Source organism: Corvus hawaiiensis, chromosome 12, assembly GCF_020740725.1.
Source record: "Corvus hawaiiensis isolate bCorHaw1 chromosome 12, bCorHaw1.pri.cur, whole genome shotgun sequence".
In the NCBI taxonomy this organism is placed as follows: domain Eukaryota; kingdom Metazoa; phylum Chordata; class Aves; order Passeriformes; family Corvidae; genus Corvus; species Corvus hawaiiensis.
The window spans coordinates 19,572,694-19,587,809 of NC_063224.1; the positions used below are offsets into that span (position 1 = coordinate 19,572,694).

The 15,116-nt window shown below is 42.4% G+C and overlaps 1 protein-coding gene across 1 annotated transcript; it reads right to left on the bottom strand.

Annotated features, from left to right (window-relative positions):
* Positions 1-1,428: 1,428 nt before the first annotated feature.
* On the bottom strand, positions 1,429-14,754 carry NAE1 (NEDD8 activating enzyme E1 subunit 1). Its single transcript, XM_048316827.1, has 20 exons — positions 14,666-14,754; positions 12,556-12,659; positions 12,405-12,465; positions 11,549-11,579; positions 11,184-11,255; positions 10,772-10,851; positions 10,131-10,240; positions 9,687-9,796; positions 9,035-9,097; positions 8,726-8,789; positions 7,580-7,671; positions 6,256-6,315; positions 6,035-6,168; positions 5,812-5,887; positions 5,527-5,566; positions 4,468-4,554; positions 3,357-3,449; positions 2,822-2,936; positions 2,697-2,746; positions 1,429-1,691 (listed from the first exon to the last, which is right to left on the bottom strand). The coding sequence occupies exons 1-20, from the start codon at positions 14,719-14,721 to the stop codon at positions 1,582-1,584; spliced, it is 1,608 nt and encodes a 535-aa protein (XP_048172784.1). The 5' UTR covers positions 14,722-14,754; the 3' UTR covers positions 1,429-1,581.
* Between the last annotated feature and the right edge of the window lie 362 nt (positions 14,755-15,116).

Below are 15,116 nucleotides of genomic sequence, written 5' to 3' on the forward strand. Positions count from 1 at the left end.
GCGCCGCTCGAGCGCCTCAGGGCGCGGCCGCCCTCGGACTTGGGACAACCCTGAGCCTTCCCCTCAGCCGGGCGGGAAGCAATTGGAATTGTAGAATCGTCAGGGATGGAAGAAATCTTTCACACCAGTTCAACCGTCAGCCCAGCACTACCATTGCAAACCCTAAACCACTAAACTATTTCCCAGTGTCAGATCCAGAGGCCTCTTAAAAACCTCCAGGGATGGCGACTCCACCACCTCCCTGGCCAACCAATTCCCAGGCCTGAACACCTGAACAGTGAAAAAATCTAATCTGAATTTCATCTTTCAACTTGAGGCCGTTTCCTCTGGTTCTTACTGCAGGCACGGCAGAAGAGACCGGCCCCACTGCACTGCACGCTCCTGGCAGGGAGTTGGAGAGCGCGATGCCCCTCCCAAGCCTCCTCCAGACTGAACAAACCCAGCTTGCTCAGCTACTCCTCATGGGACGCTTTCCCAAGCCTTCATAAGCCTTGTTGCCCTTCTCTGGACACGCTCCAGCCCCTCAATGTCCTTTTTCACGAGGGGCCCAGAGCTGGACGCAGCACTCAAGATGTGCTCACCAGTGCCCAGCACAGAGGGACGGGCACTGCCCTGGTCCTGCTGCCCACACTAGTGCTGACACTGGCCAGGTGCCACTGTCCTGTTGCCCACTTGGGCACACATTGGCTCATACCGAGGCAGCTGGTGACCTGCAGGATGTGGCATTTGGCCTTGTGGAACCTCGCACCGTTGTCCTTGGCCCATTGATCGAGTCTGTCCCAGTCTGGCAGCAGAGCCTTCCCATCCTCCAGCAGATCCACACTCCCACCCAACTGGCTGGCTGCAAATTTACTGAGGGTGCTCTCAATCCCCACACACAAATCATCAATAAAGGTGTTAACCAGGACCAGCCCCAGAACAGAGCCCTGGAGAACACAATTCAGTGCAGCTCGGTTTGCATACTCTGCAGCTGGAGGCTGCAATGCCCCCACAACAGAAAGAGCTGCCATCCCTTGGCATTGGCTACACACAGAGGTGCAGGAAAAAAACCTTTTACTAGGTGAATACAGCTGGCAGAACCAAGCTTTCAGGCACACACTCCGTTTCCCTAATGACCCTGAACTCCATAAAAGGTATTTCACCTTCCAGCTCTTCACACCATTGGATCCTCAGACCATCAGAGCTCCATCAGGCTCTCACCCTTTTGCACCTTCTTCCCACTCAAGCTGATGAGCAGCTTTTACAAAAACAACCTCAGTTCTGCTGCAAATGAGGTACGCCAATTTGCAAATGCAACCTACCTTGCCAAAAGCAGCTACTGCCTTTTTCTTCCAGAGGTGAATCAGAAAATTCTAGATTTAAAATATTGCCAGGATATGGTATGATTTTATTTGTCCTTAGGAAACAACAACAACAAGAAGAAGATAATTACAAATAAAGGAACTTTAATTTGCAGGTAATACAGAACAGAACAGTCCAGTCAGTGGCAGAACACCACAGTATTTACAGAACTGTAAATACTGTAAAAACTGTAAATACAGCAGCAGCGGTGCCTGGAGGCATCAAATGCAAGAGCTTGTCCTACAGCTGGAAAGTTGCTGAAGTCTGTGACATTCCACTGTAAATAAAGGTGTTATTAAAAATTACAAACTGCCCTGTAATGACTTTGATAACTTCCTGTGCAGCAGCTCCTGTAAAAGAGAATAAAAACCAGAAGGCAGTTAGCAGGTAATATTCAAACAACAGTAAAATAATGTTATTTATCTAGAAGTCCCTACACTGGAATTGTTTTTGTGATAAATCTGATAAATCTCCTAGGAGGCAAAAATCCTTTCAGTACTTCCCGGTATAAAAGAAGACCACAAAGCTGCTACTTCAAATGTTAGCTTTGCATACTCTTTCTCTCCAGGTACATACACACAGAGCAAAAATGTGTGAGCAGACAGGCCCATGCAAGTTCTGACCTCTCTAAACTGAGAAGTTAAATTAAAAAAAAAACATGTAAACCTCAACTGCAAAATAAACTGAAGGGTCACTTCACTGTGATCCCTTTGAGTTTTCCTGTAATAGGAAACATTCTGTAATTTCTTCAGAAGTTACCTTTATGTATTTTTCTAAAGAATGATACAGACCAAATTTTGCTTAATCAGAAAAAAATTCCTACATACAGAGTATATAATACATAATTATCTTCAGCACTGCATGAAGCCAAATAAAGAAGGTAAGTTAACTGATATATCCATTTTGAGCATCCATTAAAACATACCTGGAGGTTGAATGAAGGTAAGAAACCAAGGCTATTTATATTTCATAGATCTTTAACGTAAGTGTTCTGTGTTAAAAGATGTGTTCTGCATCAATTTTAATACTACTATAATTACCACTTTCTTTTTTAAAAAAATAAGCCTCTTTCAAGCATTTCACTTTTAAACACATTTTTAAGCTTGAGGAATTGAGGTACTGAGATTGTGTTTGAAGTTTATTTGGCTGCTTTTACACCCTTGCTCTGCCCGTTCACTCTATATATACACACACATCTGGAGAATGAAGGGGAGGATTCTGCCCTAATCCCATCTTTGACTGCAGCCTGTGATTGCAGCCTTTGCTCTGACAGTCCAAAGTAATTAAGCCAGCAGAGGTTGTGCCTCAGCAGGCTGTTGTTGGTGTGGCCCTGGGAAAGGCAGTGGCACCCTTACCTCCCATGAAGGCAGCAACAGCGTGAGGCTCAGCAGCTCCGTAGCGACAACTGCACGGGAAAGGAACGGTCAGAAACTGCCAGGCAGCCTTACCAACAAAGCCACACTTCAAATGCAACACTTACAACTCATGCACATAGTCATCTTTCACCACTACAGACAGCCCATGTTCTTGGAGGAAACCAGTAAGGCATGATTTTAGTTTTCCAATATCATCTTCTACCTGGTAGTTGTAGACACCTGCAAAATAAATCAACTGTTTCATCACACAACTGTAACACCACAGTCAAAGCTAATGGGTTTAAATGGCAGTCTGAATATTTTGTTTTCCTAAAAAGTTTCTAAGCTTATTAATGTGTTATTAATACTAGAATAATAATAATTGAATATTCTGTTGATGCTACTCATGATAGACAAATTACTGCATAGCTGAACTGATTCATAATCCACACAACCTATTTCAGTGGTACTAATTCAGATAAATTCCTTAAGTTCCCAAAGAGAAAAAATTCTCATTTTAATTTTCACATTCCTAAAGTTGTATTAGTATGGAAACAAAACCACAACTGATGTTGTATTCATAGTTTGTAACTTGTACTACAGTAACTATTGGATCTTAGTATTTCCTTTGATGATGTGAAGTAACTGGTGTTGGCATACCTGGGTATCTACCATGCTGCTTGTAAAACCTATTGACAGCCCTCAGCATCAAGTACAGCACTATTTCACTGTCTGGGTTATCCATATGGGAAACTGAAAACAGCAAGAGAACTGGTTAGCTGGTGCAGATGAAATGGAAAAAGAAAGGTTTTGAATTCCCTGAAAACAAACTGTGAAATCTGCAGTAGAAAGAAACTTTAATGAATACAACCTGTGACAGAATCTTAATCAAACAACTGTCAGATACACAATTTTGCCTCCAAAGTTTATGACCTTGTTATATGTATTTAATATAAACTATTCAGTGAAGAAACCCACATTTCAATTCTGGCAGCTGCTTTAATTTAAATGGGGTATTCCTTAGTTATAATTTCGGGATTTGAAACACATGCTTTAAGTATTTAACTGTAATGACTGTAATTACAAAACAGGTCTTAAATCCCTTACCACACAGCTCAGTAGTCTTTGTAAATACTAACTACTTATATCCCCCTGCCCATTGCCAACTAATTTAAGGAGCTTTCACTGAAATTATAAATATTACAAGATGCGTGTATACACAAAATATATATTTTGTCCAAAACATTCAGAGGACTTGTATAAGCTTAACTTCAACAAGCTTCAATAAAAAAGTATTTCCAGCTTTTTTATTTATGCAGGCTCAAAAAAAAAAAGGCAATATAAAAACCAAAAGCAATATTAAGTAACTCGTTTGCTAGTTCACATACTAAAGAGATAAGCTGAAAGGGGTCAAGATAATTATTTTCATTTTGTCAGGTTAAAGCACCTTTTCAGCTCTGTCAGAAATAACTGAGGTACAGAAAAGAGAAGTTTGAAGAAAACAGTGTTTTATTTATAGACTACTACAAGTAAAATCCACGAGAAAAAAAAAAAAAAGCTGAAATGTGCATCAATCAGTAAGGTCATTTTTGAAATTTCAAAATCAAATTGAATTCAACATTCTAGACTTAAAAACTCCATACTTGTAGTTGATGCCAAATGATAAAACTGCCCAACACAGTAGAACATGTAGCTTACAGAGTCCTTTTTCCTCCCCAAACCATTCCAAGGTGGAAGTGCAGTGAAGTTTGTGCCAAGCAGCAGTACTTACTGATTGCATCCTTGCTGAAAGAGCTCAGGCTGCACTCCTCAGCCAGGGACCTGCAGCGCACCACGCGCAGGAAGGCGGCGTTGCTGCCTGGGCACAGGGCACAAGGAGAGAGCCAGTCAGTGGCACCACTCACCACAGCCCTGGCTGCCTGCCTCGCTGCTCTGTGACATGGGCAAGGCTGCAACTTAACAGGATTTTATTGAACACCTTCCTGTTTCTTCTTAGCTTGCAGTAATAAAAATCTGTATAACTACGCTTAGGTCTATGGTCAGGAGAGCTTCAGGGAAATACTTTGTGCTCATGTGGAATCTCCATGTATCTGTCATGTTAATGTAACAGCTACACCACAGCAATTCATCAGTCACAGCCACCATGTTTCCCTCTTCCCTGCTGCAAACCAACACGGTTCTTTCCATCTTCCACTACATCTAACACTGCCTCACAATGTCCTCAATTAATATTTTAATAGCACAGCCATGAGCTGGAAAAGGTTATTCTCGAGTATCATTGCTATGAACCAACCCAGGGCGCAGCTACAACCCAGCACTGAAAAAGGAGCAACTGGGAGGTTCCCAAATGTTTTACCAATGCAGGGCAGCATGCTCTGGCTCTGTGCTTACAGGGGAGTTTACAGCTGTGAGGAGCCTCAGCCAGGCTGCTGCTGGACAGCTGTACACATCCACAACAGACACAGCCTGAAGTGCCATCAACTGGGTTACAGCTTTTCAGACTACCTCAAGTCTACAGAGCCTACACTCTGAAACCAGTACCCCAGCATGGGCAAGAGTGCTCAGGTACTCATCACAGAAAGCAGAGGGCAGCTGATGCTTGCTGTTTGGAGTGAAAAAATACATCATTTTAAAGCCAACCTTTACAGACTCACTCCTGAGAGATGCTGAACATCTGCTACTTCTCCTGAAAATGAGGGATGCAAACCACTTAGCACTTACTTGAAAAGTTCAAATATTGACTTACTGCTTCATAACTACATGATCATTCAAAAGTTTTTGATTATTTGATCATTTGCCTAAACCCAGAAGAGAATCCAAGCATACTCACAGAACAATTTCAATTCTCTCTCTGAAATAGACTCAGGTGCCTAGGAGAGAGAACATACTCATTTCAGTATACACAATGGCCAGAAAATTCCTGGGTTTGGATATATTAACATGTTTATTGTGAAATAACAAGTAAACAATGTACAAAAAGAAGTGTCTTAAATTGTAAATAGTATATCCCTGTATGCATTTGAATTTTATATGATCAAACCAAAAGTGATAAATAAAGTAGATACTTCACAGATACTTCGTTCCATGAGAAGAATGGCCATAGGTTTGCACTCACCTTGCCCAGGGACTGTAACAATTTAGCAGCATGGTTCCCCACAGCAGCAATATCCTTCTTTGCTTTTTCACGGTATCTGGTAATAATAAAGAAGTAAAAAATTACAGCAGAAAACCATCAACTCCACAGTGAAGGCTGTCTTTTTTTTTTTGCTTTACATTATAAAGACAAAATACAAGCCACATGAATAGAAGTGAGCTCTCTCAAGGAGTTGTCTACTTACACATTTTGCAATTTGATGAATTTACTGGAGTCTGCTGTCATATCAGGAATGGTGCCCCGGACAGGCAAGCTTCCTTGTCCTTCATTTGCCACAAATTCCTTTAAAGCTCGAACCAAAATCCAGAAGGAAGATGACTACAAATGCACAAGAGACAGCCATGTACACAGATGTTATTTACAATGCTTTTTCTACTTTTAAGTCTTGCCCTTAACTACTCATACCTGCTCTGTGAGTTTTAGGCAGCAATCATCATTAAAAAGCTCTTCGATGCCTCTTGGAATCTATGAAAATAAATAAATTGGGTTTGTAATTTGTTGACTCTTGATTTCTTGAATTATCTCAACACTCATTAAATAGGTGAGCCAACTCCAAGTGACCTCAGTTTCATACCAAATCCCCTCTGAATCCTACAGTCAGTGCTTCTCAGACACATTTCTAATAGCAGCCCTGCCCAAGAGCAAGGCAATGCTTCTGAGCATGATCAGTGTTACAAACAAAATCTCACCTGATTTCTATCTTTGATAGAGAAGATTGAAAAAAACTACAGCAGCAACTGTCCCAACTTCCCACTCTGCCTGCTGGGGCAGAGCAGCAAAAAGGCCAGGGAAGGGGAATGGGGCTACAAAAGTCAGTGTTTTGACTCCTTAACTGCTGCAGGTCAGTCTGGCACATGAACTCAAATGAATATTAATATCTTGGGCCATGTCTGGTAGTGGCTTGGATGACAGCACTAAGTTTTACCTGCTGCTTTCTTGGGAGCCTTAACATGACTGTCCAAGCAAGGATCAGCACAGTTCAAAACAACAGAACATAATCTAGGAAGAATCACAGAATGTGCTTTTGCCCCGTGTAGCCTCTGCAGTTTACCCCAGATGAGAAACTAAGGAAATCAGAGCTCAATTTTAAACCACGAGTTACTAGGTCAGGATTATCTAAAAAACAAAACATCCCTTCTAATGCTTTTAAGCTTGACCAGTTTATGCAGGGAATATTGTAGTAAGTTTCTTCAAAAGGAAAGAAGTGAATTTATAGTATCAGGAGTCCCTTGCAGCCCTTCATTTCCACAGAGAATAACTACTACAGCCCCTAGCTTCAATACAGCACAATTTCAGTAAATGCTCTCAGTCTCTCCCCCAGCAGTGTATTTAAATCAGCATCAGCCACACCACTCACTGCTAAATCCTTACAATTGTACCCAGCACTTCACAGAGTTTTTTACAGACTGAACTCTAGAAGTCTGAGACAAGAACTCATTGCTGATGCACTCTGGTTGCTGACTCATTCTAGACTTGAATTCAAGTCTGCAGGAGGGAAATGCAGCTTTCTTGCAAGAGCAAGGGAGCAAGAGACTTTTTATAAGCTACAGTGCCAGCTAGCCTAGGTCTGTTTAACTACACAATTTCAGTTCTAAACATTGTACTAATCCTGTTTTAGGTAAATACAAATGTTACAAATGAAATTTTTGTCCTAAAACTGTATAATATGTTCTGAGAAAATGAGGCAGTTGAAATGGCTTCAATTTTATCACAGAAATGTTTATTTTACCTCTGTAGGATTTAATGCTGTGTTCACATTTTTTATAGCTTCTTCAAAGTTTTCCTCATCTTCTGGGGTCCCATTTTCATTCTTTAAGATACCTTATTGAAAAAAAAAAAAAAAATGCACAACTGTTTGAATTACATCTCATCATTTATGTCTTACCAACAAAGCAGACTGGCTTTGGACATATTCATGGCATAACAGCTACCAGCAAAAAAATGAAAAATAAATCACAAGAAAAAAGACCAGATGTAATTATAAAGCTAACCTCATTTAAATTCTGCATATGATTCATTTTCCTGTGATGTTAAGCAGAAGTTACTTAGCACAAAAACACCAGTTTATTTGTGTGAGAAAGAGATAATCAATTTTCATAAGCACTAAATTAACAATTCAACTCTCCTTCCCATGCCAGTCATGTTTTCCTGTGTTTTTTTGATCAAATTTGGCAAACACTTATGCATCCACAGAGCAAGCCAGGCCAAGAAAGGGCCTCCACTAAAAATCTGATTTACCAAGGGTAATTACTACAGATCAGTTCCCTATTACAGCCGGGGGATAAGGGTGACAGAAGCACTCCAAATTTGCACACAGGCCACCTTTTAAGTGAGGGAACACCAAAAATTCAGTTAATGGTGTTTTTCTACAATCATTTAAGACAATGTATTTATACATCTTAAAAATGCCACATGAATTTTAGCACCCTCAGAAGGTATTGGACTGAAACACCTGTACAAATGAGGTCATTCACACACTGGTTACAGTGCACTCAGTGCTACACAACCTGCTCATTCAGAGATGAATGATTACCAAGTGTCTGGTGGGTCAATGGACACACCAAATATTTGCAGTTAATAACAATTTCACTGCCAAAAGCCACTTGCTTTCCTCCTTATCACATTTTGAACAGCATTTTCTCTTAAGGCCTTTCCTCCCACCCAAAGGATGAAATACTGCTGACACACATTTGTAAGCATGTCTGGCATCTTAAGATCTACCTGTACAAAACAATCATTTAGCAGAAGAATAATACAGTATATACCAGCAGATCTCTCCTAAATTAAACCCGAGAGAACCTGTGATTACTTTTCAGATACCACCTTGTATCTGTTTCTGCCAGCAGGAATAAGGGACTCCTGGGACATGGATTACCTTGCCGAATCAGTTCTTTGAAGGCTTCTTTCTCTTTGTAACTCTTAGGCAACTGCTCACTTTTCTAAATTTAAAAAACACAAAGAGATTTTTGTCTTTAAAATACCTAGTACTAATCTCACTGTGTTCAGACTGCTGAACTCCAGGAGTCTGTCATTGCTCACACATTCACTTGTATTTCAATACACTTGTATTTCAATTAGTAATCTTTTATGATTCCACCTTGTTCTATGTTCCACACTGCCAAAATAATTAACTAGTTTAGAAAAGACAGACCAATAAAAATAATAATACAGTTTTGCAGCATACCTCATTGAACCATTTTGTGAGATACTTTGCTACAATCACAATCCATGGAGTGTGGCTGTGGTCCTGTAATTGAACAGCAGAGAAATCTTTGTCAGGTTGAGAAAAGATAAAAAATAGGAAACGAATTAAAAACTTATTTTCAATGTAAACTCCAAACATCCCTTCCACTATTCTAAAGACACAGGACATGTTCCAGATTTTGATTCAGCTCTAACATTCTTTAACTACTAGAAAAGAAATTATCAAATTATTATTACTTTATTTTACAAAGGGTGAGTCAAGTTCTCCAATATTTTTCTGGAGTGGAACATATCCTATGCACAAACACCCACAGTACAAAGCTCTGCAGCAGTAGGTAACCATAAAAATTAAAAACCAAATTCAAAAAGAGGGTGTGAGGGGGTATTCAATTTAACAAAAGATCAAGCTGTCCAAGAATACTGCTTATTTCCCAAGACCCCACCTGCCTGAGATTTAAATAGACTGGAACATTTGGGGCAGAGGCAAAAATAGTTCCTTGTGACTGATTCTAGAGTTGCCTCTGTTCAGATGAGACTTGGCACCAGAGTCATCTGCCAGGAGGCATTTTCACAGCATCCCTGTGCTGTGTCTGCATCTGTCCTGGGGAACACAGTGCAAACCACACACCAACCTTTTTGTCCATATGATCCAAGTCATAATCCTGAACGTGTTCTGTCAGTTCTGGAAATGGTTTGTCCAGTCTCAGATCTTCTAACATATTGTCGGGGTGAGACTCAACAACTGTGAAAAAACGTCACAATGCATTTCTCAGCTTTATGTCTGGCCTTCAAAACAGAGCTACACCAATACAGCATCACCTGCTCCTTTCACTGCTTGATTCTCAAAGTAAAAGTTCTGTGTAAGTCAACCATAATGTCAAGATAACCCCAAATTTTATTATTTGTTGCAGTCCATAATCCCTATGCATTCCTCAAAGAATGCAAATTACTTAAGACTTAACAAATATTAAATATATCACAAGATGAAAAAAGAGAAACAAAAAACCCCAAAGTGACATTAGTTATTGAAGCGTTAAACCTTATAGAGAAGCCTTTATCTCAGAAAACCCTCTAACCTGTATGCTCTTTAATAACGACTCTCATGTAACCAACCAGTCCATAAGTCCTGCAGACCAGCAGAGGAATGTTGGAATTCCAGAGAACTTCAGCCAGGCGCAGCAACGTACTGCAAGGAAAACATTCTTTTTTCAGATATACAGAAGAAGACAGTTAACTATGAATTCAACTCCTATACTTGGGAAAGAGATCTCTCAGAAAACTTCTCTAATATCATCATGATCCTAAGTACATAAGGTGATTAATTTCATATAGGAATTTACAGTGAGTTGGAAAAATGTTCATCCATCATTTTACTTATGTCTCATTCCATCCTCCCAAATGCTCCACATATCAAACAAAAAGCTTCAAGGAGTTGTGAAAGAGAGAAAAAAAGAATTAGATCCATGTGTTGCACAATCCTAACTTCCAGCAGAGGCAGTTCCAATCAGAGATACAAAAAGGTCTCTAGAAAATGCCATCACTGGCTGTAACTTTCCTTCACAATGACAAAATTCTGTTCTGTTTAAGTTCTTCTGCAAGAAAGTGCCTGTGTCTATATGTGTGTGTGTATGTGTATACATATATATATATATATATATATATATATATACCTGCTTTTTCAACTGAATGAAAACAAACAACCTGAGGTACTTCTTACCTTTCTGGTAGCTGTGTTGCAACCACTAAGTTAAACCGATTAAAAAAGGAAGGGTCACTGTCTAAAAGCTTTTCTGGACTCTAAATAGGAGAAAAAAAAATGTATGTCAGGGAGCAGTGAAAATTTCTGAGTACAGAAGTACTCACAGAAGTGAGAACAAGTCTGTTGAACATAAAGTGTTAAGTGAAAGTTATAAAATTAAGATGAAGTTACAAAATAATGTTTGAAATATATAAAATGTTTTTTTGTTTGAAATACATAAAAATGATTTAACTTCAGATCATCGTCCTCAAATGCTGTTTTATCCTGAAATCTATTTAAACTGCAACATTGCAAAGCAACACAGAGCTGTTATTTCCCATTTTTATCACACCATGTAACGCGCACGTAGAACTCATTTAAGAAGACAAACCTCTTCAACAAAGTTTCCAGAAACATCACTATTCAATTCCTGCAAGAGCTCCGTGGCACTCTGGGCACGATTCTGTTTCAGAGCAATCAAAATGAAACGTAGTTTATACAGTGTATCAGTACTACATAGTACAAGCTAACAATGTACATCCACAAGCTAGCAATGCCAAACCAAGCAAACAACCCCAGGAAACACCCCACAACAAAGCTCATCATAAGCTAAGGCTCCTTACTCCAAGCCTTGCTCATCTGAAGCAAAAATGCATCCCATACACACATGGTTTCGGCATTATTCATAATACCACATTTAAATACTCAACATTTCCACTTTCAATACATGTAAACTGACATTTATTATCTCCTTACCTGACCAATATGGCTTTTTTGTAGAAAGAAACTGAAAAGGAGACAAGAGAGAATTACATGTGCTGACTCTCATACACAACAAACCACACTGCCCCTTAAAGCTGCTTTTTCCACCACTGTTGTATTTTCCTCAGCTATGGTTTCTTAAGAAAGCTTTTCAATGCCCAAGCCATAAATCTGAAATATAAGACATGCCAAACTCCTCTAGAAGACAGGATCATGCTGCAGGTTCTTTCTCACCAGGCTAATTAAAGACCCACTAGCACTGATTTCCTCACATAATGGAATATCCTTCCCCCTCACACAAGCCCTGTAGGTATCTATGTGCACCATAACAGAACTTGATCAAGAATTAGTAAGAAAATCATTTTTACAGGATTTGCTAACAGCTTTTCTATCCTTTCCTCTGCTGCACAGAGCCTTTCAAAGCTACAAAAGCTAATAAATGTCTAGCAGTCACACTTGCACAATGACTAACGAAAATTAAGTCATCTTCATCACCAAAATCAGGGAAAATACATTGAGCTACACTGAAACACATGCAAGGCTTGCACTGTCATAGCTCGAGACTACAGCAAACAAGTTAATGTGAAGTATTTTTATATTGAGTAGAGCATTGTCCTTATAAACTTGATGTGTGAAGCAAATAGACCTGTAAGGTTTAAACCCAGCAAGTACAATAATTTAGCAGCTAGTATCAAAATGACTGTGCATGCTGTCACTCACAGAAGACTTGGAGAAACACAGAGAGGCTTTTAAAAGAGTTTTACAAGACTTCTTAGCAAACATAGAGATAGAACTACCTATGAAACTCTGTTACTTGGCAATTTGCAACAGAAATCAGTAAAAAACCTACTTATTTCCAACATCTTCTCCAGAGACTTGATTCCCATCGACAATTGTAAACGAACCAATACCTTCGGGGGGAAAAACCTCCTATAAATAACTTGGCATCATCAAGTTATCAGATACATCACAAAGAAGAAACAGAAGAAATATCTACTGACCGGGCAGCACCAAGTTTTTGAGTATTTCAGTTCCTGTTGCTGTTGCATTTATTACACAAACATGGGCAGATTCCAATGCTTCTTGGCCATGGTCACCCCACAGCCTGTATTGGGAGGGAAACCAAAACACAACAAAGTTATTTAACTTCAGATTGCAAAGCCAGTATAAACAAACAACAACAACAAACGGAGGGCTGGCGTGCTACTGTCCATTCACTGCTGAGGGCCTAAACAGCACTAACCAAAATAGGCATCATTAAGGAAACTTACTGTGAAAACTGAGACTTTCCAAAGAGCAACCCAGTCTCCCTGGCATTACACCACATGCATGGACACACACCTCTTCCTCTTGCAACATACTTTAACTTTTTAAAAATTCCATGGGTTAAAATAATCCTTGCCCAAATTTTGTCCTAATGCTGAATGCTCTGTTCTTCCTAACTTTTATTATAGATAATAGAACTACATATATATTTTTTTAAAAATTTCTTATACAAGACACTGAAATGTACAGGAGGCAGAAATCAGTCTTGCTGAGTCTGGTATTTCAGACCCCTAGAAAACAGCACTGAGGCTGAAATCAGGCCAGGACAGTCCCGTGTCACACATCATACTAATTTCACTGGGGTGGTAACTCAGAGAATTTTTAGGGTTGGAAGGGACCTCTGGAGGTCACCCAGTCCAGCCCCCCTGCCCCAGGCAGGCTCACCTGGAGCAGGTGACACAGGTATGTGTCCAGGTAGGTTTGGAATGTCCCCGAGAGGGAGACTCCACACCCTCCCCAGGTGAGCATCTGCTCCAGGGCTCTGCCCCCTCCAGGAAAACAAGTTCTTCCTCATGTTGAGGCGAAACTTCTTGTGTTTTAGTTTATGGCCATTGCTCCTTGTCCTGCTGCTGGGCACCACCCAAAAGAGTCTGGCACCATCCTCTGACACCCACTTTTGAGATATATCCATGCATTGATGAGATCCCTCTCAGTCTTCTCTTCTCTGGGCTAACCAGGTCCAACTCCCAGTCTCTCCTCACCAGAGATGCTCCAGACCCCAAATCCTCTCTGTGCCCTCTGCAGGACCCTCTCCAGCAGCTCCTTGTCTTTCCTGTACTGAGGAGCTCAGGACTCTGCACTTCTGAGCTGCACAAACCTATGGAGGGGACAGCACAGGAGGGAACAGCACAGTGGTATCACCACTGCTGAGCCCTTCACTCACACGTATCCACGTGAAAACTAAACAGCCACACTGTAGACAGACACCCCTGACTCCAGTGCCGTTATCCTTCTCTGGTAACTTGGATCTTTTCTGCCCTTTCACAGAACCCCAGGATGGGTGAGGCTGGAGGGGCCCAGGGGCTCCTCTGGTGCCACCTCCCTGCTCCAGCAGGGCCATCCCAGAGCACAGGGCACAGCAGTGTGTCCATGGGGCTCTGCAATATCCCCAGGGAGGAGACTGCACAGCCTCTCTGGCCAATCTGCTCAGGGCTGGGCCCTGCCCAGGGCAGAAGTTCTGCCTCCTGTGCAGGGGGAGCTCCCTGGGCTCAGGCCCTGCCCGTGGCTCTGGGGCCATTGCTGGGCCCCGGAGCAGAGCCTGGTTCCATCTTTTTGGCACACCCCCCTTTATATGTTTACATATATACAGAGTCAGAGAGGTACAGATAGACATACATAATATAAATATACAGAATATACAGATTTATATACTTACACATTATATACTTATATAACAAACATTGTATAAATAATTTATATGCTACATAAAAACATATATAAGTACTTAAGTAGCTATATATATGCCTACGTATCTCTATTCCCCTTTATATACATAAAATTATGTATGAATATATACTTTTTTTTTTTTTTAAATATGCTCCCCTTAATATATACTGCTTATTTATTGCATATCTGTTTTCCGTGTGCCAGTACAGCCCTCACAGCTCCGCCCGAGAGGGACAGGTGGGACACAGCTCCTGCTCCCCGCGGCTCCGCCGGGCCCGGCGCGGCCCCGGGGGCCTGTTCCCAGCGCGGTGCCGAGCGGGCCCGTGGCCGCGGCGGGCAGCCGGAGGCGCGGCCCCGCTCCCCGCCCGGTCAGTGCCGGTCCGAGCCCACCCGCGGTACCTGAGCTGGCGATCGTAGCGCTGCTCCTTCAGGCCGGCCCGGCCCGGCCGCGCCATGGCCGCTGCTCCCGCCGCGCACGCGCGGGGCGGGGCGGGGCCGGCGGGGCGGCTCCTGCCCTGAGGAGCGCGCCCGGGGTGCGGGGCCGTGCCGGGGTGCGGGGCGGTGCCGGGGTGTGGGGCCGTGCCGGGGTGTGGGGCGGTGCCGGGGTGTGGGGCCGTGCCGGGGTGCGGGGCCGTGCCGGGGTGCGGGGCGGTGCCGGGGTGTGGGGCCGTGCCAGGGTGTGGGGCCGTGCCGGGGTGCGGGGCGGTGCCGGGCTGCGGGGCGGTGCCGGGGGATGCGGTGCCGTGCCGGGGTGCGGTGTGGTGCCGGGCTGCGGGGCGGTGCCCGGGGATGCGGTGCCGTGCCCGGGGTGCGGTGCGGTGCCGGGGATGCGGGGCAGTGCCCAGGGTGT